A 21,889-nucleotide genomic window follows, 5' to 3' on the forward strand; every position below is an offset into this window, starting at 1 on the left:
TCTGCTCCCTCTCTTCAAGACCTTTTAGTACTGTTGTATAGTCTTTTTCAGGGTTATCACTAGTCATTGCCTGAAACTGGGTCAGTAGCCGAAAGTAATTCAAAATAGTCCTCCGTGTCCCAAACACCAGGTCTGTCATAGCATCCCCCACATTGCATATCCATCTCCTATGCTTCTGCTGTTCATGGAGCCTTTATTCCATCCAGCTGAAGCCTAGTATTCTAGCTCTGGCTTCCTTCCCCCTTCAGCACTCTCCCCATTTTGAGAGGAAAGGTGGCATATATACTACTCTCTTTCCGAGAGCTCCTTCCGATTGGCCGAGAGAGAGTAGTCTCTACCCTACGCTACAGGCTCCTGATGCTGGATCATTTAAAGTGACAGTGTTCTGGGATCTTCCCATCCCATAGCTAACACCTGGGGCCACCTCCCCCCTAGCATGTGTTCATAGCCTCTGGAATGGGGTCCTCAGCCCCCACCCTTAGTCTTAAAGGGCCAGTGTACCTGGCAAAAGTGCTACTTGTAAATACTAGAAAATAATTACAATATAAAGAGATTAATTAGAACTTTACCATAAGTTTTGAAGTCAAGAGTAAAGGACATTTACTGATTGAAAACCACTCCATTGAATTCAGTTCCTATTCTCCTTTCTATCACATTTCCTGCAGAAAGCTTGATAAACGATGGAAACGATGACTAAGACAGAGCGCCGGTTTTAAGATCTATTATACTCCCAGGCACCAGTTCAAAAATAAATTGTGTGCTGAGAAAAATGTAGAGTATGTTTCAATTTCAAAACAAAGGTGGGGGTGGGGGAATTCTGGGCTTGAACTGAAAAGGAATAGCAGAGAGGGATGATAGAAGAGGGTAGTTCATAGAAAACTAAAAGGACACAGACTTTGTTGCAGGGATATAATTTGACCTGCTTTCTTTATTCCTAACTCTCCCCAAAGTATATCTTTTTGAAGTCTATGTAACTATATTTATTATAAGAAAAGGGAGGTTAGAAAATGCTATGTATGAGCAGTATGGCTGAATTAATATTTGAGGAACTTTTCATTTCCTGATGGTTTGTGTTCTTATTTTAACAGGGCAGACTCAATGTGGCATTAACATAGTTATTTTGTGTTTTTTCTACTTTGTGAGACTGAGCTAATGACGTTTCACTGAGGATGGGGAGGAGGAGAATCAGAGTTTGAAGTTTACCCTGTAAGTGTGTCAAGTGAACGGCATAGTAGGAAATTTCAGTATGAGCATCTCTCTCTCTTTTGGTCACTGTCACCCAGGCCCTTATTATTCCAATCCCAACCCTAATCCCTTGTAGTTTGTATGAATCGAATATGAATGACCTCTCTGATGTACCATATAGGCCGTTTCTGAGCTCTGCGGCATCCAATGGAAGACAACGGGTGACACTTTCAAAAGCTCTTAGGATTAAGTTTAATTTTCAAAAGTGATTTAGGCACTAAGCCTCCTATGAGAATTAGGATCCTAAGTGCCTATGTCATTATGAAAAATGGGATTTAGGCTCCTGAGTCACCTGGACGATCTTGAATATGTTACCCTAGTTCATTAAATTAGTCAATATTTAAAGACATAAACTTGAAATGAAGTTACAACCTATACTCTTAAAACAGTAAGAATAGAACAATAAGTGGATCATACATCCATATCAGGATGATTAGGAAGAAAGTAGATCTACTGCATCCAGAGTATATTATGGAGTTGTGCTGGTTATGGTTGTTATCAGGCTTTGCCCAGTGGGACGTTAACCCCTTTCTGTGCATGAAGTGGTTGATTCTTTTAATTTATATAGTACCACTGGTATGTATAGCATTTTACAGACATAGCAGAAGATGGGGCTCCTTGTTCCAAAGATCTGTGGGCCCAGTTCTATGAGTTGCTGACCAGTGTCTCCTCTCAGGGGAAGACAACTGTAAACAATAGGAAGGGAATACAGCTGTTGGGACAGTGACATTGTTTGCCAAGTAAAACAGATTGTGACATATAAGATGATGTGACTTTATTCATATTCTACTTGTTTGTTATGATGTTCTTGCTGTTTTACCTTTTTTTAAAAAAAAAATAGTCCAATGCTCCAGCACTAGTAGATAGTGATGGAAAGCTAGCTGAAATAAACGTGCTTTGAACAGTGTTTTAAGCCTACCCCAGCCAAGAGTAAAATACTGTGAAATGATGCATGGGGAAATGAGACAGGATTTTCAGCAATGCTGACTCTGTAATATGCTCTTCCTAAGGTGGTGAATAGGGTAGGGCACTGGCCTGGGGTGTGGGAGGCCCAGCTTCACATCCTTGCTCTGCCTAGTTCAAAGCAGGGTTTTTTATCCCAGATCACTCCAGATCGGGCAGAGCAGGGACTTAAGTCTGGATCTCCTAGGTGAGTGGTCTATCCACCACGTTATAGTCTCTCTCTCTTGAATAGAATTTCTACTCTGGACCTTACAAATTTTTCCAATGAAGCATCATCAAAATCGGCGTGTTTCGGTGAAATGTTTTGATTTAGATGAAATGGCTTTTTTTTTAATGGAAAAATGTTCTGCTGGAAAATATCTCACCAGCTCTAGTGGTGATGTTGTGTGCAGGAGATATAATGGGATACAGCTACCAGAATTATTATTTTAAAAACTTGATATAGCAGACTGGAGAAATAGTAACATTCTGCCTGTGCTGTGCAGATTACTGGTTTGCTGCTCGAATGACAAAATTATGCACTGAGTTTACTGTAAGGAAAAGAATCAGTATCTGCATAAGGATGTTGTGCTAAGAGACAAATATTCACTTCAAAACCGTGTAGAGAAAAAATAACCCGTGCCAGTTGAGCTCAGAGATAAGCCGTAATACAGCATGCACGTTGTCACATGTTGAGAAACTTGCTCTAAAATACATGTACATTGTGGAACTGCTTCATTTAAACCTTGGTGGGGCTGGCAGGACTCCGAACAAACATCACCACATTCTCTTCCCGTCACAAACACTCAGTAATGTATTTGATGTTCTTTTATTTTGTCAAATACGTTGTTGAGGTACAAACATTTATTCTTGTTTAATATTTGAGTTACCTCTGGGCTCGTGAAAGGTGGACGTGCTGGATTTAGCAAGGGACAACTAGCTTCCCCATACAGCTCAGTCCAGACCTGCAATGGTCTGTAGCTATTGGAGGCACTCTTGAATAACTGTACCACTATATTACATTAAGATGATATGGACAAATGGGTGAGACTGTCAAACTCACTTTTACTTGTTAGATGATCTTAGAGGGTTAGATCCCAGCTCTTCAGAGGTGTTAGGCTAGTGTGTTGCTTCACGGTACCACTCAGTTCACTGAGTATTAAGAATGAGTAGTAGTAGCGTTTCTTTTATTTGGCCTAAGTGAAACCTGACACCTGCAGTTTTCTTCTCCTTGTCCCTCTTTTATAAATGTCTTGCATCAAACGTTTCCAGGTAGCGTTGTTGAAATCTGTTTATGCCACTTCTGATGTCTTTGCCTTTGGATTGTCAGTTTTGCATCACTTGTGGTTGTAAAATTGCCCAGGAGCAGTATAAAACAAAGAACCAAATACACTGCAGTTTTTGGAGCGGTGTAACACTGAATTAAACAAGTTGGATCTTTAATTGCTGTTGGTAGGCCGATTGTTCTGTTTTTAACATGATCACTTACTGGTAGTGGTGAAGCTTTGTTTCAAACTCACAGCTTTCAGCCTAATTAATAATGCAGTATGTCAACAGCCATGGCAAGAGAACATAATTTTGTTTTCTGGCCCCTTTATCCCCCTTTGACTAGAGACGAGCTCTAGCTTTGATGCCAGGTACCGTTTGGGAGCTGATCTTCACAGACTTAAGGTCTTATTCAGCTCTAGATTTTTGGTTTAGCCCATCTCTACTTTTATCTTTGATTTCATATATTTGTTACATGTTAAACATGTAAATATTATTCTATTAGACTCCAACTGAAAAGATGGCTCGTTGTTTTCCTATTAACATAATGAGTTTTGGAACTTGAGCTGCAGCATAGCTAACAAATAATGAGCAAAAAGATGTTTGTTTCTGCATACAAGATAGCTGCCTATAGAATTGCAGCACACTTATTGTATCAGCCATTTTTATGGGTCTGAGTTAGAGTATTTTTGTATATTTTTGATATTACAATGCAACAGCGTTCCTTGCAGAGAGTTTCTCCTTTACTGTGGGAAAATTCCTCCGACACTCAGGCAATGACAGCTTCTCATAAAAGGAAGTTTTTGTGATGTTCTCGTTCTATTCAGGATATAGTAATACAAATAATAATAACAGCATAGCTCTATCTTATTCCATTAGCCACCTTCCATGTGCACACACTTTTCTCTAGTCCATTTACTGCAATGTAGTCTGTGACTTTATGGTAGCCTGTGTTTTGATTACTAGTGTCCTTGATTGCTGAGGCTCCTGCTTCTCAAATTGCAGTTCCAGTTATGCTTTCACAGTCAAATGAAGACTTAGAAGGCACTTGTATTGCAAATGCTAGAAAAGCCCTAACACCTGCTAAGAGGCAATGGCCCACCTATGGCAGAACCATGATATATCATTTGGGCCACAGCCACACCACAGTCCACCAATATTTGGGTCTTTCGCTATCAGCATGGATCCTGAAACAATATTGGTACTGAGGTGATGCAACTGGCAATGCTCTCCTGTCACAAATTGTGGAATCAATTTGTCATAATCAAGAAAATTTTATTATAAACAACACATACAACTATAAATGCAGACAAAAAGTCTTCCACACAGCTTGAGTTCGAGCATTATTTCCCAGGTTTACAGGGACCACACCTAGCTCTACAGCACAGAGATATCTACTGGGTGAATATGATATTACAAGTAAACCAACAGTTATTGTGACAACTGCAAGCAAAAATGCCAGCAAGTATGCAGCACGTGCCCACTCAGAGTGGCATTTTGTGTGTCAGCAAGTGGCATTATCAGTGAACGTTAATGTTGCCTTTCAACAGATGTTACGATCCATACTCTTACTCTTATTTTTATGTTAGTTTAAAACAAATTGCAAATATCTCTTTATTTTTGGTATTTTTAAGACATCGCCTTGTTAACTAATTTAAATGAACATTAACCCAAGCCTACAAATGGAAATGCAACATGATGAGGAATATAGTTAGTTTGCTAGTCAAATACAAATCCATGTATGCCTCCCAAATCACTTCTCTGATACAGAGTCAAGGTATGGTTGTGTAGTTAGGTCATAACTGGACTCATATGGAAATTAGTTGGAGTTAGACTGGGAATCTGAACAGTGAATTATAATTAAAAATCAGGGAAAGTTCTTGTGTTCACAACTGGACACCTATGGTCACTTTGCTTATTGACGTACTCAGCTCTCCTATTTGGGGCCTTTCCTATTATAAGTAGAGCTGTCAATTAATTGCAGTTAACTCATGCAATTAACTCAAAAAAGTAATCCAGTTTAAAAAATTAATCATGATTAATTGCACTGTTAAACAATAGAATACCAATTGAAATTTATTTAAATATTTTGGATGTTTCTTCTACATTTTCATATATATTGTATTCTGTGTTGTAATTGAAATCAAAGTGTATATTATTTTTTATTACAAATTTGTGCTGTAAAGATGCTAACAAAAGAAATAGTATTTTTCAATTCCCCTCATACAAGTAATGTAGTGCAATCTCTTTGTTGTGAAAGAGCAATTTACAAATGTAGATTTTTTTTTTGTTACATAACTGTACTCAAAAACAAAACAATGTAAAACTTCAGAGCCCTACAAGTCCACTCAGTCCTACTTCTTGTTCAGCCAATCGCTAAGACAAACACATTTATATTTACATTTACAGGAGAAAATGCTGCCCTCTTCTTATTTACAGTGTCACCAGAAAATGAGAAGAGGCATTTGCATGGCACTTTTCTAGCTGGCATTACAAGGTATTTACATACCAGATATGCTAAACATTTGTATGCCCCTTCATGTTTCGGCCACCATTCCAGAAGACATGCTTCCATGTTGGTGACACTTGTTAAAAAAATAATGCGTTAATTAAATTTGTGACTGAACTGCTTGGGGGAGAATTGTATGTCCCCTGCTCTGTTTTACCTGCATTCTGTCATATATTTCATGTTATAGCAGTCTCGGATGATGACCCAGCACATGTTGATCATTTTAAGAACACTTTCACAGCAGATTTGACGAAATGCAAAGACGGTACCAATGTGAGATTTCTAAAGATAGCTACAGCACTCGACCCAAGGTTTAGGAATCTGAAGTGCCTTCCAAAATCTGAGAGGGATGAGGTGAGGAGCATGCTTTCAGAAGTTTTAAAAGAGCAACACTCTGATGCAGAAACTACAGAACCCGAACCACCAAAAAAGAAAATCAACCTTCTGCTGGTGGCATCTGACTCAGATGATGAAAATGAACATGTCAGTCCACACTGCTTTGGATTATCATTGAGCAGAACCCATCATCAGCATGGACACATGTCCCCTGGAATGGTGGTTGAAGCATGAAGGCACATCTGAATCTTTAGTGCATCTGAAACATAAAAATTTTGCAACACTGACTACAACAGTGCCATGAGAATGCCTGTTCTCACTGTCAGGTGACACTGTGAACAAGAATCAGGCAGCATTATCTCCTGCAAATGTAAACAAACTTGTTTGTCTGAGCAATTGGCTGAACAAGAAGTAGGACTGGGTAGACCTACAGGCTCTAAAGCTTTACATTGTTTTATTTTTGACTGCAGTTATTTTTTGTACATAATTCTACATTTGTAAGTTCAACTTTCATGATAAAGAGATTGCACTACAGTACTTGAATTAGGTGAACTGAAAAATACTATTTGTTTTTTTACAGTGCAAATACTTGTAATCAAAAATAAACTTAGCACTGTACACTTTGTATTCTGTGTTGTAATTGAAATCAATATATTTGAAAATGTAGAAGACATCCAAAAATATTTAAATAAATGGTATTCTATTATTGTTTAACAGTGCGATTAATAGTGATTAATTTTTTTAGTTGCTTGACAGGCCTAGTTATAAATAATCAGTTTTGAACAGGTCTTTCCCCTCTGAGTTCAGCCAAAGTACATAAAGTAGCATAAAGAAGATTACAAGAAGGCAGGAGTCCATTTGTACTATGTAGAGACAAAATTAGTTAGGAGCGTGTGCGTTACCATGCTGGATCAGATGTGACTCGCCTAATGCTCTGTCTCCACTAGGGATCAGTACCAGATGTGTCAGAGGAAGGTGCAATAATAATCCCTGTGATTACTTCAAGAAGATTTGGAAAAAAAATATTTTGAAGGTTCTCTCAGAGAGTTAAACCATTTTGTGACAATACATTTACTTTCCATGTTGTTTTACTGTCATTTCCATTAGTTTAATATGGGATTGAAAATCTGTTGAACCAGAAGAACAGGCATGTTAATCTTTTCTTCGGAGGTTGGCTATACAGAAATCAAGCGACGCAGATATCCAGCATGGCTTTCCTACCTACCTTTCAATGGTGGTGATGCATAGTGGGTGCAGGTCCAAATCAGAGGTAGAAATGGTGAATGACCCCTGATGCTTGGGCTTTGTTTTGGACCAAGCCCGTGGCCGAATCATATTCAGCCATGGTCAAATAGTATCAAATGCTGCTCAGTTATAGCCAGACGGCTAAAGTAAGTAAATAGGGTCATTTGGCTTCAAGGTGATATTAAACAGTGTCTTTAACTAACTGGGGACTGAAACTTATTACGGAGCGCCATCAGAAAGACACAGAAAGGGATGCTGTTTATAGGGCAGAAGTATAATAGCCCCATAATCTGATTGTGATGACTCTCCAGATGCACATGACCTGCTATAAATGGATACCTGTTCTGCTAGTTGATGAGATAGCTTTAAGCAAACAAATAATTTGTATCAGAGGGGCTGCAAATCCCTATGGCCTGCTGTGATTAAAGGGATATATGTCTGCCCTGCTTAAATTCATGTTAAGCAAGAAAGGGGTGACTTCAAAGAGTGGGGGAGGGCTTCTCTGTTGTGAAAGAGTTTTGCTGAGTTGTCGTGGTTTGTGTATCGCTGTCTCTGATCAGAGCATGAACTCTTTTGGCATCTATACAAATAGATCGTAAACAGCATGGGCTATCCCTTAAACAGTGTAAGCAATCAATACTAAGATTGCTCTGTGTTTTGGGAGAATGGTGTCTTTGCCTTTTTTCCCCTTTCTCTAGCTTGGTTTCCTGGTCTCATTTATTTTTTCTCCTTTTCTATTCTTAACTACATGCTGTCTTGTAGGCTTGACTTTAAAACAACAAGCAAGGTGTCTGCAGTGCACGTAAACAGAAAGACTATACTTTTTGAGAATAACATACCAGGAACTTTTTTATGAACTAAAGAACATTACAAAGGATTGCAAAGGCCTGGCATTGTTCCTGAAGGAAGGATGAGCATGAGAAGACCCAAATTGCTAACTAGACTTGTGGCTCCTAGCACATGTGAAAGCTGCTGACTAGCTTGATGGCCATGAAAAAGAGGAGAGGAGGAAAAAAAGATCCACAACCAAAGATGGAATTTATCTAAGTGTTCCTCCTTTTATTCTTTTCTTTTGTCTTCTTTCTTCATATGTTTATCTGTTCCTTTGACCCAGAATTAATTGTAATACAGTAGGACCTCAGAGTTAAGGAACCTCGAGAATGGAGGTTGTTCATAACTCTGAACAAAGTGTTATGGGATGCTCCTCAGGGTGGACTGCTCGGAGTGGAGGGCTCACAGCTGCACTGGCAAACTTCAGCGTCTTCACCTCCTACCTGTAAGTGGCTGCCCGACGAGTGGGAGTGTGCACAGGCAGCTGGTTCTAGCCCCCTGGCTGCAAGGGTGATGAGTGAGGATCCTGCGGTGTCAGTGGGCACACGGTGCAGGCTGTGGTCCTTTAAAACTGACCTGCTCCTGCAGAGTGCAGCATGCAGGCAGGAGCTTGGGCTCCAGCAGCTCATGGTCCAGGCCAGGTTCCAGCAGGAGCTCAGGAAGTTTCTTTCCTGGGGGCGCAGGGAGTGGGAACTGCGCACCTGGCTTACAAGCTGCAGACCCCAGCACTGCTCCTGCTCTGCCTGCTCAGGGGCTCCCAGTTGTGCCTGTGAAACTCGGCATCTTCACCTCCTACCTGTAAGTGTCTACCTCCCCTGCAGGGGGTTAGGGGGGGTAGGGAGGGGGGTGGACAGACAGGCAGCCCAGATGTGCCTATCTTTAAGATGCAATACAGGCACTGGACAGTATTTGCTGCTGCTTTTTTGTCTCCGCTGCTGCCTGATTACTTACTTCGGTTGACCGGCCAGTCCGTAACTCTGGTGTTTGTATCTTTGAGGTTCTACTGAAGTGGTAAACAATCTAAATGAAAGAGAGTTTCTCTAATTAAATTGTGAAGTGACTACACGTTTTCAGTCTCTCTCATTGGGAAAAGAATTAAAGTTCAACATCAAAATAAACTGTGTTTAGAGTACACTAAAAGCCAGTGACTATATGATCCAATTTTTTATCTAGTAAAATACCACCAATTAGCTGGAAGTCCTCAGAACTCAAACGAAGAGGTGTTTAGTGGGCCTGAGGAGAGAAAGCTACTGAAAACAAAGCCAAAACATGCACTTTCTCAGTTTCTTTCACCGCTTTTAGATGCCAGGAACTCCTGAGAGTTGTCTAGAGTACTTCCGAAATAAAATTGGGTCGAGTCTTATTAAGTATATCTTTATCTTTTCCCTTGTCAGTACGCTTTCTCCTAGCATTACTAATCCTCCTAGGTTTCCGTGCTATCCCCTAAGGGGCAGATTTTCAAAAGCACCTAATGGATTGAGGATCACAGATCCTATTGAAAGTCAATGAGACTTATGCTCTTAGATCTCTTAGGTGCTTTTGGGAAATCTCCCCCTTATTTCATATTTATTCATATTGGTCTTGTAAATAATGAAAATAAATGTCATGACACTAATCTTCTTTAACTGAAACAAATATTAAGGCACATCAGACTTGTTGAGTCTCTTGGAGATAGGTTACCATAGAGAATCCATTACAAATGGTACTGTGTTGCTCACATTCGCTGGAAAGAAACAAGGCTTTGATTCTGCAATGCTGATGGATCCCCACACTGGTGTTAGCAGACCATATGGACAAAAGGGTCTCCTGTACTGATCAGATTGCAGAATTGGGGCCCAGAAAAGTGCCAGGGTTTGGGTCACAGTACCAAAGCCCCAGGCGAACCCCTTCTTTCCTGAGAAAAGCTAGGAAGATTGCACACTTGTGGTGTCCAGTTAAGATTTCAGGCTGTCTCCTGTAGTCTGACACGGAATGGATTGAGGCATCTGAAAACAAAGGCTCTCGCAGTACAGAAATGTTTGTTCTCTGAAATACTTTAAAATATATTTAAAAAGCCCTAAGCACCTCACTATACATATTTTAGCAGCATGCCCTCTTAGATTAAGAAAACTGTTTCCATTTCCCCCCATATATATGATGAAATCATTGCTATTTGTACTAATAGGTATGATACTCCTTTTATATTTACTTAGACTGAGAATTAATTTGAATTTAATCTCTCTCAACAAAAAAATGTTTTCTGACCATACACAGTTTGTTCATGGATCAGACAATGTGATTAATGTGGGTTTATTATTATTATTATTTATTTTAATTCTTTTTCTGTATCGGATAGACTATTCTAAGTCAGTGTTTCTCCATTACTGGTCTGTGGACTGGCACCGCTCCCCGAGATCTCCCTGACAGAGTTTAGGAAGGCAGCAAGTTGGTCCCTGGTATCCAGCAGGTTGAAAAAAGCTGTTCTAAGTCACTTTGCTAACTTATGTTTTTATATTTTTAAATTTATACTTTTTAGAGCTTTGTGGGGTAGGGGCTGTCTTTGTGTTGTCAATCTGTAGAGTGCTTAGTAGGGTTGGGTCCTGTCAAGGTTCCTTCCCCACTCTGAACTCTAGGGTACAGATGTGGGGACCTGCATGAAAACCTCCTAAGCTTACTTTTACCAGCTTAGGTTAAAACTTCCCCAAGGTACAAACTATTTTACCCTTTGCCCTTGGACTTCCACTGCCACCACCAAACATTTATCTGGGTTTATTTTTATTAGGAAAGCATCATTTGGAAACGTCTTTCCCCCCAAAATCCTCCCAACCCTTGCACCCCACTTCCTGGGGACGGTTTGGTAAAAATCCTCACCAATTTGCATAGGTGACCACAGACCCAAACCCTTGGATCTTAAGAACAATGAAAAAGCATTCAGTTTTCTTACAAGACGACTTTTAATAGAAGTAAAAAAGAATCACCTCTGTAAAATCAGGATGGCAAATACCTTACAGGGTAATTAGATTCAAAACATAGAGAATCCCTCTAGGCAAAACCTTAAGTTACAAAAAAGACACACAGACAGGAATATTCATTCTATTCAGCACAGCTATTTTCTCAGCCATTTAAAGAAATCATAATCTAACACATACCTAGCTAGATTACTTACTAAGTTCTAAGACTCCATTCCTGTTCTGTCCCCGGCAAAAGCATCACACAGACAGATACAGACCCTTTGTTTTTCTCCCTCCTCCCAGTTTTTGAAAGTATCTTGCCTCCTCATTGGTCATTTTGGTCAGGTGCCAGCGAGGTTACCTTTAGCTTCTTAAGCCTTTACAGGTGAAAGGATTTTTCCTCTGGCCAGGAGGGATTTTAAAGGTGATTACCCTTCCCTTTATATTTATGACAGGTCCTAATCTCTGTTTGGGGTCCTTATGTACTATCACAATAGATGTAATAATAATTTGTTCTTTTAAATGTAATATCACAGTTGGTTGTGTTTTAGTGGCTGTCTTTATGTGTCTGATACTGCAAAGGTATTGGGCACCCCATGTTCATGCACAGATCTGAGACTTCTGTACACAAACCTTGTAAATTCAATTCCTCAGCTCATAATGATCTTGTGGGAGTATCCCTAGTTTTGTAATACAAAGAAATGTTTAAAAAATGAACTATTAAATTCAGGTATTTCCCTCAGTATAGGAAACTGAGAACAAAGCTTTAGAATCAGAGCATATTTTAAATGGATCACGGATAACAGTATGTGCAGGTACATCCACAGCAGCATGCTTAATTAAATGACCACTGTGACAGGTATTGCAACCCTTTGCATTATCTTTGGGGTCCACTCTTTTAAACGAATGATTTATATATGATTAAGTTCTACTCCATGGGGGAGGGTTACCACATCTCCTCCAGGAACTAAAAACAGCGGATGGTGATTAAGGACATCAGCCAGGCTGTTAACCCTGCCCCCGTCAACTCCCCACCACCTCTTGGGGAGGCTCACATATTCTTGTTTGTTGGTCTCTGGAGAATCCAACAAACAAAGAAAAGACTCTTGGATAAATAGCCTGAGTTTAAATGGTCTCAGGGCCTTCTTTCTTATTCAGCAAATGGACAGGACCTTCTGTTTGGGGAGTGGGGGCAATCCTTGTGGAAGGATAAGAAGGACTTGACCTACTAGGGCTCCATAAGGCTGATGGGTGACCTCTGGTAAGCTGTTAGCTTTTATGGGTTTTTATATTTTTTCTTTTGTAATGCTTGTACCTTAAGAATAACTGTGCTTGCTTAGAAGCAGTTGTCTTGTAACTTATAACTGCAGGCAATACACTGGTCATAGCCTTTGGAGAGAAAGCAAAGTGCATGCACTGGTCTGTTTAGGTAATCTGACTTGCTGGTGATATCACAGTGTAAATCCAGGGAGTTGTGCAGCCTAATATTCCTGGTCAGGAGGGAGTGAGATGTGGGTCTTGGCCCACGAATGGTGACACCTGTGGATGCCCTCAAGGGATTACAGGAGGTGTGAATACAGGTGCAGTTACCCTGCAATTGTGACATATATGGTGGTAGTAGTGGGATCTATATCAATCTGAATTGCCGTAAGTGCTAAGAGCTATGAAAGTAAGTAAGTACTGTCAGACGAGAAAAGCACAGGAAAAAGTGTCAGCCCTTTTGAGGAAGGAATAGTGAAAAGAGAGACAAGAAAAATGAGTTATGAACAGCTGAAGGAAGGTCATGATCACTTTCACCCAAATTACCTTCCACAGTCAGATTTGCAACCAATTCCTCCTTGTTAGTTAGAATCAAGTCTCAAAATGGCTGGCCCCTGAGTTACTTCCTCCACTGTTGGAAACAAAATGTTGTCCCCAATATCCATTCAGAATTCTGCTGTAGAGATCAGTTTCCTGGTCTGTGGCTTTGACCATTTCACCCCCTCCCGTTTTTTTTTTAAATCATCCATTGGCTGCCCCTTCTTTACTGTATCAACCATAAGCTCCTTGAATTCACTTTCAAGGTCTTTCGTGGCCTATCACCACCCGACCTATCTCTCTCATTCGTGATCGTAACATCAAATCTAGCCTTCAGTTGGCCAATACTGCCAGCCTCCATTGTTAAATTTTTAAACAAGCACCTTCATGCTTTTTCCTGTGCTGCACCTCAGACTTGGAAGGAGCACTCTGTAAACATCCACAAAGCTACCTCGCTATCCTCCTTCCAATCCCTCCTTGTTTTGTGTTCATAGAGCACCTAGTACCTTAGGATCCTGGCCGTGACTGAGTAGCGTGACCAGATGTCCCGATTTTATAGGGACAGTCCTGATTTTTGAGTCTTTTTCTTATATAGGCTCCTATTACCCCCCCCACCCCATCCCGATTTTTTACACTTGCTGTCTGGTCACCCTATGACTAACTACAGTAACACAAATAAATAATAGTAATAATTAATGAGCAGTGCAAGGCAGAGTGAAAGGTTATCCCAAGGGTTGTTCTCTGCTTTCCTTGGAATCCTTGAATCTATGGGGTCAGTTTCTGAACCACTCTACAAAGCTGCAAAGCCCTCCCCTTTTGAGATGAGCATGTCAGGGGAATCTTGCAGAATTTATGGAATAGTTTTCCTTTCCCCCAGTTTCTCCTTTGGAAAAGGAGCATTGGGCTCAAAAGGAACTGATTCCCTGGTGAAAAGAGCTAGATCACAATTTCCTGCTTGCACTGTTTTGAGAGAAAAATAATTAAACAAAGGAAAAACTTTGCAAAACACTAACATTTTGCTATCCAACTTGTTTATTAAAAGCATGAGTGGGGAAATTGTGTTACATGCAGATTTAAACAAAGTAAAATAAAAAAGAGTACCGGTGTATTATCCTTCTGTAGTGATAACTGGAGAAATAGATAATATCTGCTGATTCTTCTTTAAGGATGGGCTGTGAAAGCAGAGCATTTCCCTTTCTCTGCATAAGGTGTGTGTGACAAAGAGAGCTCTTTAGATCTTAAGGATCTGTATCCCCTCCCATATTTAACATAGGTTCTTGGAGAAATTTATTGAAATTAATGAATATTGTATTCAAACCAAGTGTTTGAACAGCACCTAGCACTTTGTGGGCACTACCAGAAGCAAATGATAGTGCTAAGAATTGCAAAAGCTTTCATTTGAGACTCCAAGACCTCATTGCAAATACTAATTTAGCCTTACAGCACCTTTGTAAGGCAGGAAAGGAGTACTTGTGGCACCTTAGAGACTACCAAATTTATTAGAGCATAAGCTTTTGTGAGGTACAGCTCACTTCATCGGATGCATACAGTGGAAAATACAGTGGGGAGATTTTATATACACAGAGAACATGAAACAATGGGTGTTACCATACACACTGTAACAAGAGTGATCAGGAAAGGTGAGGTATTACCAGCAGGAGAGCGGAGGGCGGGGGGGGGGGGAGGGGCACCTTTTGTAGTGATAATCAAGGTGAGCCATTACCAGCACTTTACAAGAACAGTAGGAGGGGAAATAAACAAGGGGAAATAGTTTTACTTTGTGTAATGACCCATCCACTCCCAGTCTTTATTCAAGCCTAAATTAATTGTATCTAGTTTGCAAATTAATTCCAATTCAGCAGTCTCTCGTTGGAGTCTGTTTTTGAAGTTTTTTTGTTGAAGAATTGCAACTTTTAGGTCTGTAATCTAGTGACCAAAGAGACTGAAGTGTTCTCCACCTGGTTTTTGAATGTTATAATTCTTGATGTCTGATTTGTGTTTATTTATTCTTTTACGTAGAGACTGTCCAGTTTGACCAATGTACATGGCAGAGGGGCATTGCTGGCACATGATGGCATATATCACATTGGTAGATATGCAGGTGAACGAGCCTCTGATAGTGTGGCTGATGTGATTAGGCCCTATGATGGTGTCCCCTGAACAGATATGTGGACACAGTTGGCAACGGGCTTTGTTGCAAGGATAGGTTCCTGGGTTAGTGTTTTTGGTGTGTGGTGTGTGGTTGCTGGTGAGTATTTTCTTCAGGTTGGGGGGCTGTCTGTAAGCAAGAACTGGCCTGTCTCCCAAGATCTGTGAGAGTGATGGGTCGTCCTTCAGGATAGGTTGTAGATCCTTGATGATGCGTTGGAGAGGTTTTAGTTTGGGGCTGAAGGTGATGGCTAGTGGCGTTCTGTTATTTTCTTTGTTGGGCCTGTCCTGTAGTAGGTGACTTCTGGGTACTCTTCTGGCTCTGTCAATCTGTTTCTTCACTTCAGCAGGTGGGTATTGTAGTTGTAAGAACGCTTGATAGAGATCTTGTAGATGTTTGCCTCTGTCTGAGGGGTTGGAGCAAATGCGGTTGTATCGTAGAGCTTGGCTGTAGACAATGCATCATGTGGTGTGGTCTGGATGAAAGCTGGAGGCATGTAGGTAAGTATAGCGGTCAGTAGGTTTCCGGTATAGGGTGGTGTTTATGTGACCATCACTTATTATCACCGTAGTGTCCAGGAAGTGGATCTCTTGTGTGGACTGGTCCAGGCTGAGTTTGATGGTGGGATGGAAATTGTTGAAATCATGGTAGAATTCCTCAAGGGCTTCTTTTCCATGGGTCCAGATGATGAAGATGTCATCAATGTAGTGCAAGTAGAGTAGGGGCATTAGGGGATGAGAGCTGAGGAAGCATTGTTTTAAGTCAGCCATAAAAATGTTGGCATACTGTGGGGCCATGCGGGTACCCATAGCAGTGCTGCTGATTTGAAGGTATACATTGTCCCCAAATGTGAAATAGTTATGGGTGAGGACAAAGTCACAAAGTTCAGCCACCAGGTTTGAATACGGGGATACTGTTCCTGACAGCTTGTTGTCCATCTTTGTTTGGAATGTTGGTGTAGAGGGCTTCTACATCCATAGTGGCCAGGATGGTGTTTTCAGGAAGATCACCAATGGATTGTAGTTTCCTCAGGAAGTCAGTGGTGTCTCGAAGATAGCTGGGAGTGCTGGTAGCGTAGGGCCTGAGGAGGGAGTCTACATAGCCAGACAATCCTGCTGTCAGGGCGCCAATGCCTGAGATGATGCGGCGCCCAGGATTTCCAGGTTTATGGATCTTGAGTAGCAGATAGGAAACCCCTGGTCAGGGTTCCAGGGGTGTGTCTGTGCGGATTTGTTCTTGTGCTTTTTCAGGGAGTTTCTTGAGCAGATGGTGTAGTTTCTTTTGGTAACCCTCAGTGGGATCAGAGGGTAATGGCTTGTAGAAAGTGGTGTTGGAGAGCTGCCTAGCAGCCTCTTGTTCATACTCCGACCTATTCATGATGACGACAGCACCTCCTTTGTCAGCCTTTTTGATTATGATGTCAGAGTTGTTTCTGAGTAGCAGCCGTGTTAGTCTGTATCCGCAAAAAGAAAAGGAGTACTTGTGGCACCTTAGAGACTAATAAATTTATTAGAGCATAAGCTTTCGTGAGCTCACTTCATCGGATGCATACAGGTAAATATTGTAACAGGAACTTTAAATAATGTACCCAGAATGAGTAAATGGCAAAACTGGAAATAGAAACCTGGAGTTCTTAATCCCAGTAACCTGCTTAATCTGGCTACTAGATTACATTCCTATAAAAGCGATAAATGGTGAACACAACTCATAATGGCAAAGAGTCCTTTGGCACCTTATAGACTAAGACATATTGGAGCATACGCTTTCGTGGGTGAATACCCACTTCGTTGGATGCATAGTGGGTATTCACCCGCGAAAGCTTATGCTCCAATACGTCTGTTAGTCTATAAGGTGCCACAGGACTCTTTGCCATTCTTTGCTGCTTTTACAGATCCAGACAAACAGGGCTACCCCTCTGGCAGTTGACAACTCATAATGTTTTTTGAAAGAGTCAACCCATTAAGTGTTTTATATGTAAGTACCTGTTAAAGGGTTTCAGAAGTGGTCTTTAGCAGTCTGTCACATACTAATCAGACAGTTCACTCAGAGTTACTAGTCACCAAGTCAGTCTAAGTCTGACCTAATAGTATTGTATGAGATACTATCATTGATACCATATGGGGCTGTTGGTGTTTCAACCATAGTATATACATCAATGGAATAAGGCCTCAAAGGGGTGTTGCAAGTGCTCAAATGAGGTAATTGGAAGGCTCTGATACATTATTAAGGTTTTGCGTCTTCATCCGATATAATAGTGTGGAACAATCAACCTTGGTCATGGGTGCAAAAATATTTGTTAAAAGCCGTTACATGTCAACATTACAAAATATTTTGCTCACGTTAAGAGAAAGGAATAGATCTGAATTTAGAGGAATCAGGAGATCTGAATTCTGTGCCTCATTCTGGCGTGACAAATACTTCCTCTGTGAACTTGGCCCAGTCACTTAGCCAAAATTTTCACACTTGGGTGCCTAAAGTGAGGCACTTAAATCCATATTTAGGCCAGTCTACACCCAGTTTTGTATAAACTGGCTGTGAATTAATTTAGGCTGGAAATTCGGAGAAGTCTTCTAACTACCAGAGGAGTGAGGTTCTGGAACAGCCTTTCAGTAGGAGTTATGGGGGTGAACAACCTGATTGGCTTTAAGATGGAGCTTGGTAAATTTATGAATGGGGATTATATAAGGTGGTTGTCTGCAACAGTAGGAGACTGGACTCAGGAGGTCCCTTCCCATCCTATATTCCTATGTTTCAGTTAGGCCTGTGATCATTTTATTAAATTAGCTATGCTGGCATTACTCCACCCTAGTGTGAATGTAGTTATATGCTATAAAAGTGTCTTATACCACTTGGTATTATTCCCATATGGGAAGGGAATATAAGCACTTTTATACATGACATGACTGCGTCCACATGAGGGGTGTTGTACTGCTTTAACTATACTGGCTTGGTTAAAATGGTGCCACTGTGCAAGTGGGCAAGGAATGGAAGGAGCCTTGGCTCCGCCTCCCTCAATGTGCCGGCCAGTTTAGCTGCGCTGGCATGGCTGGGACCATATGCTGCGTGAGATAGGACTGAGCAGGGTACGTTTCCCCCTGGAGCAGGGGGAAATTGGGAGGCAACTTGTGACTCTCTAAATCATAAATTGCTTCCCAGCCTGTTCCTGGAGCAGCACAGCCCAATACACTGGGCTTGTGGCAAAGCAAAAATTGGCACCATCATATTTTTAAGCATGTTGAGTTTCTCTGATGGAAGGCTCTGTGTGTGCCCAATATTATTATTGTTCCTCTGTTTCCCATCGTCTACACCCTACTGTTCACAGTGATATTTTATATGTTACAAATAGAATGAGAATACTTAGGCTTTGGGAATGATTAGTAACATTTAATTTGCAGACACTCAGAAATGATTTTTTTCATCTTTTTAAAGTGCTTTATGTAACGGGTGCCTTTGTATTTCCTTTACTCTTCCTCACTGGCAACACTTTGCAATCTTTGCTGGGTTTGCAGCTGCATGGGCTTGCTCAAGGAGAGCCATTAAAAATGTTCTCCCCTTTGCCCTCTCCGGATAGCCATTCTTCACCCTCATGCCTCCTAGACTCAAACCCATCAACTTACTGCTTCACTGCTCTCCCTAGCGCAGGCACTTTAGCTTGGCTTCGGAGAATTCTATAGCAAGCCTTTTGTCTGCACTGAGATTAACAACAGTCAGTTTCGGTCTTTGTTTATGTTTGTTTTTACACTATCATTTTTTCCTAAATTGCTGAGTTGTTCCAGAAAGGAGTAATTCTAAATATTGGGAAGGGTTTGAAGTCCTAAATCTGGACACTTTAAATAAATAAAGTGAAGTTGAAGGGGAAGAAAAAAAATTGCTCCTTTTGTTGCTATCTTGGGTTTTGCAGCACAAGAGCAGCATAATTTTTGGTTTTCATTTTTATGTGTGTGACTTCTTTGTTGTGGTTAGATCAGTGCTGCAGCATACCCTGACAGTAACATCTAATAAAATTACTGAACACTTGATTACCAATCTTAAAGCAAAATGATATGTGAAGTTTAGGTTAATTCCCGAGTTTAATCCTTCTGCTATGGAAAAGACAATTTTGAGAGTTCATTTCTGATGGAAATACATTTTTTCATTCTTTCGTAAGTACCATGCAATATATCTGGTAGGATGTTTGTCCCAGGAATCTTCGTTCTGTATGATGTGCTTGCAAGAAAACACTTTGGATTTGCAAAGTAAAGGCAATCATTGTAAATTCAACACAGATATTTTAATTTATCGTGTTAAATCATGGAGTAGTTTTTTTTTTCATGAGGGAGGGAAATATATGTCTGGTTCTTTGTCTTCTGCATTTTGTGACAAAGGCAGCATTCCCATTTGAATTGCTCTGCTCTATTCAAGCCCCCTCTGAGCCTCTGGTTAACAGCAGTCAGTCTTTGCAGTGTCCTGACGTCATCCAGTGTATGCATAAGCTATGCTATTGTCTTACTGAGACCAGGGGCTGTGGATTGCAGTATCTGGTGTCTGCTACCTATTTCTGCCTCACTGCATGACAGAAGGGACACTGACCTTCCCTTACCTCTTGGATTTAAAACAGCAACTCCTGATTTTTGCTTCCTGAAGAAGACCTTCGCTTTGGTTGCAAGGAAAAGCTGTCTGCAGTGTGAAGCTTAGGAGAAGAGAATCTGGCAGCTTGACTTGGACTGCATTGTCTGGCTTCATGACCCCTGCTGTGTAGCAGTCTCATCCTTCTCTCACACGCTCCCTCTATCTTTCACTTTTTTCCCTTTTCCCTTCTTTAAATAACAGCATCTGGGGCCAGCCATGTTTGGCACTGAATCTTCATGTAAGTAAATGCATCCCACTTACATCCTTTTCTATTTAGAACAGAGCTTGTTGTATCAACATTGCATCCACAGTAGTTGCATTCCCTTTGCTGTAGGTTGTTAGCAAAAAGCTGAGGTTCTAGTCTGTTTACAAAGGGGCTAAAGATGCTGGGGGAAAGCATCTGCCAGTTCTATCTGTGTGTGCATCCTTGAGGCCAGTAGCGAGTCAGTTTAGGGCTGTCAGTGTTACTGAATCCAGGCCGTTGGAAGATGCAGAGAAAAATGCAGTTTCACTTGAACGTGTTAATTGATAAGATCCCATTCTTCAATGATCTATTGTAGCAAAACCAGTAATGAATGTGTTACTCAGAGGATAATCGGCATGTTTGAGGGAGTGAGAGGATGCTACAGGATTAGATCAGAAAGAGCTGAGAATAACGATTTAACCTGGGAAAAAGCTGGTGGTGGAATTGTTCTCTGTATTTTCTTTTCTTTTTTGGGGGGAGGGTGGGGGGCGGGTGTTTTGAAAAAGGAGTCTTTTTCTTAAATTCTTTTGAAATACGAGAAACCAAAATTGAATGGGCAGTTTGGGAGGAGGGCAAGAATTCTGAATAATGGGTGATTTGTTTGTTTGTTTCTAACTGGAAACTTGGAACTGTGTCTTGTGCGTAAAAGTAAAAGCAATGGAGACACATGTCAATGAAAACAAGCTAGATGTGTTTCAATGTAAAGGACAATCGGTAACCTAGCAAAACGGATGGAAGATTGCTACTATTATTGGTGACAGACAGTGCAGTTACATAAAGACCTCTGGGTATCCAGCGATTGTCTTCTGGCTAATAAAAAATGCTTCATGGTATACTACATATTTAATATTAATCTACATACTGTGTATCAAAAGCACATCTAATTTAGTAGATAATAACCCGAGTTCATTTTGAGTTTCATTTATTCTTAATATACAGTGCCGTGCATTTCCCCAGTGTGGTTAGCATAGAACCCTGTTTGCAGCTGGCCATTCATCAGGAACGGTAACATGCTGGGCTACCTGGTGATCATGCAGTCTTAGCCCTAAAGAACTTCATTCTTTCCGAGGGTTAATTGGTCCTGTTGATTCACTGTGGCAGCTTCCCACCTCCTCTGACAATCCCTGATCAAGGTCAGGAAAGAAAAAAAACAACAGAATTTGCTCTTTGATTTCTTACGTTTTTCAAGTAATTTTTCTTGTATTATTGACTTTAATTTCTGTTGCTGTTAGGATGACCAGATGTCCCCATTTTATAGGGACAATCCTGCTATTTGGTGCTTTGTCTTATATAGGCACCTATTACACCTCAACCCGGTCCCAGTTTTTGACACTTGCTATCTAGTGTTGCTGTATGCCTATTTGGAGATCCCAATCACAGGTATAGAAACAAAATGCCTAATATTTCAGTTGAGTATAATCACAACACATCAGGAATTCAGAGGCACAATTTTTGTGTGTGCAGATATACACATTAACATACATTACAGAAAAAAATCCATGGTGTTTTGGTATTTTCTTTCAGAGAATGTGTGCCACATAGTTGCAAATTCAGTAGTAAATCCTATTATTCATTCTGAGGGGCCTCTCTTGTTTTATAAAGTATATAATAAATGACTAGCTTATTACCTGTTCCACAGGACTTTTTGATAAAGTCACCCATGTGCTATCTGGTTTGCTCTGACAGCAGCTGTGGTTGCTTTTGTTTCCATGGTGCCCAGATTATTGAATGTGAAAAAGGGTGACTTGAGCTAGTATAACAATCACCACTTGCTTGGCAGAACGGCC

At 40.7% G+C, this 21,889-nt stretch overlaps 1 protein-coding gene across 4 annotated transcripts in view; it reads left to right on the top strand.

The window, feature by feature from the left end:
• ST7 (suppression of tumorigenicity 7) overlaps nt 1–21,889 on the top strand; it is a 225,826-nt gene that overhangs the window by 49,854 nt on the left and 154,083 nt on the right. Inside the window, exon 1 of one of the 4 annotated variants that reach the window (XM_074952079.1) lies at nt 19,715–20,096. The exons of the other annotated variants lie outside the window; for them this stretch is intronic. Within the exon in view, the coding sequence (XP_074808180.1) occupies nt 20,075–20,096 (22 nt within the window). The 5' untranslated portion in view covers nt 19,715–20,074. Of the gene's footprint in view, nt 1–19,714; nt 20,097–21,889 lie in introns of those variants that run through there. 4 annotated transcript variants of the gene reach the window in all.

Source organism: Natator depressus, chromosome 1 (assembly GCF_965152275.1).
Source record: "Natator depressus isolate rNatDep1 chromosome 1, rNatDep2.hap1, whole genome shotgun sequence".
Taxonomy (NCBI): Eukaryota; Metazoa; Chordata; order Testudines; family Cheloniidae; genus Natator; species Natator depressus.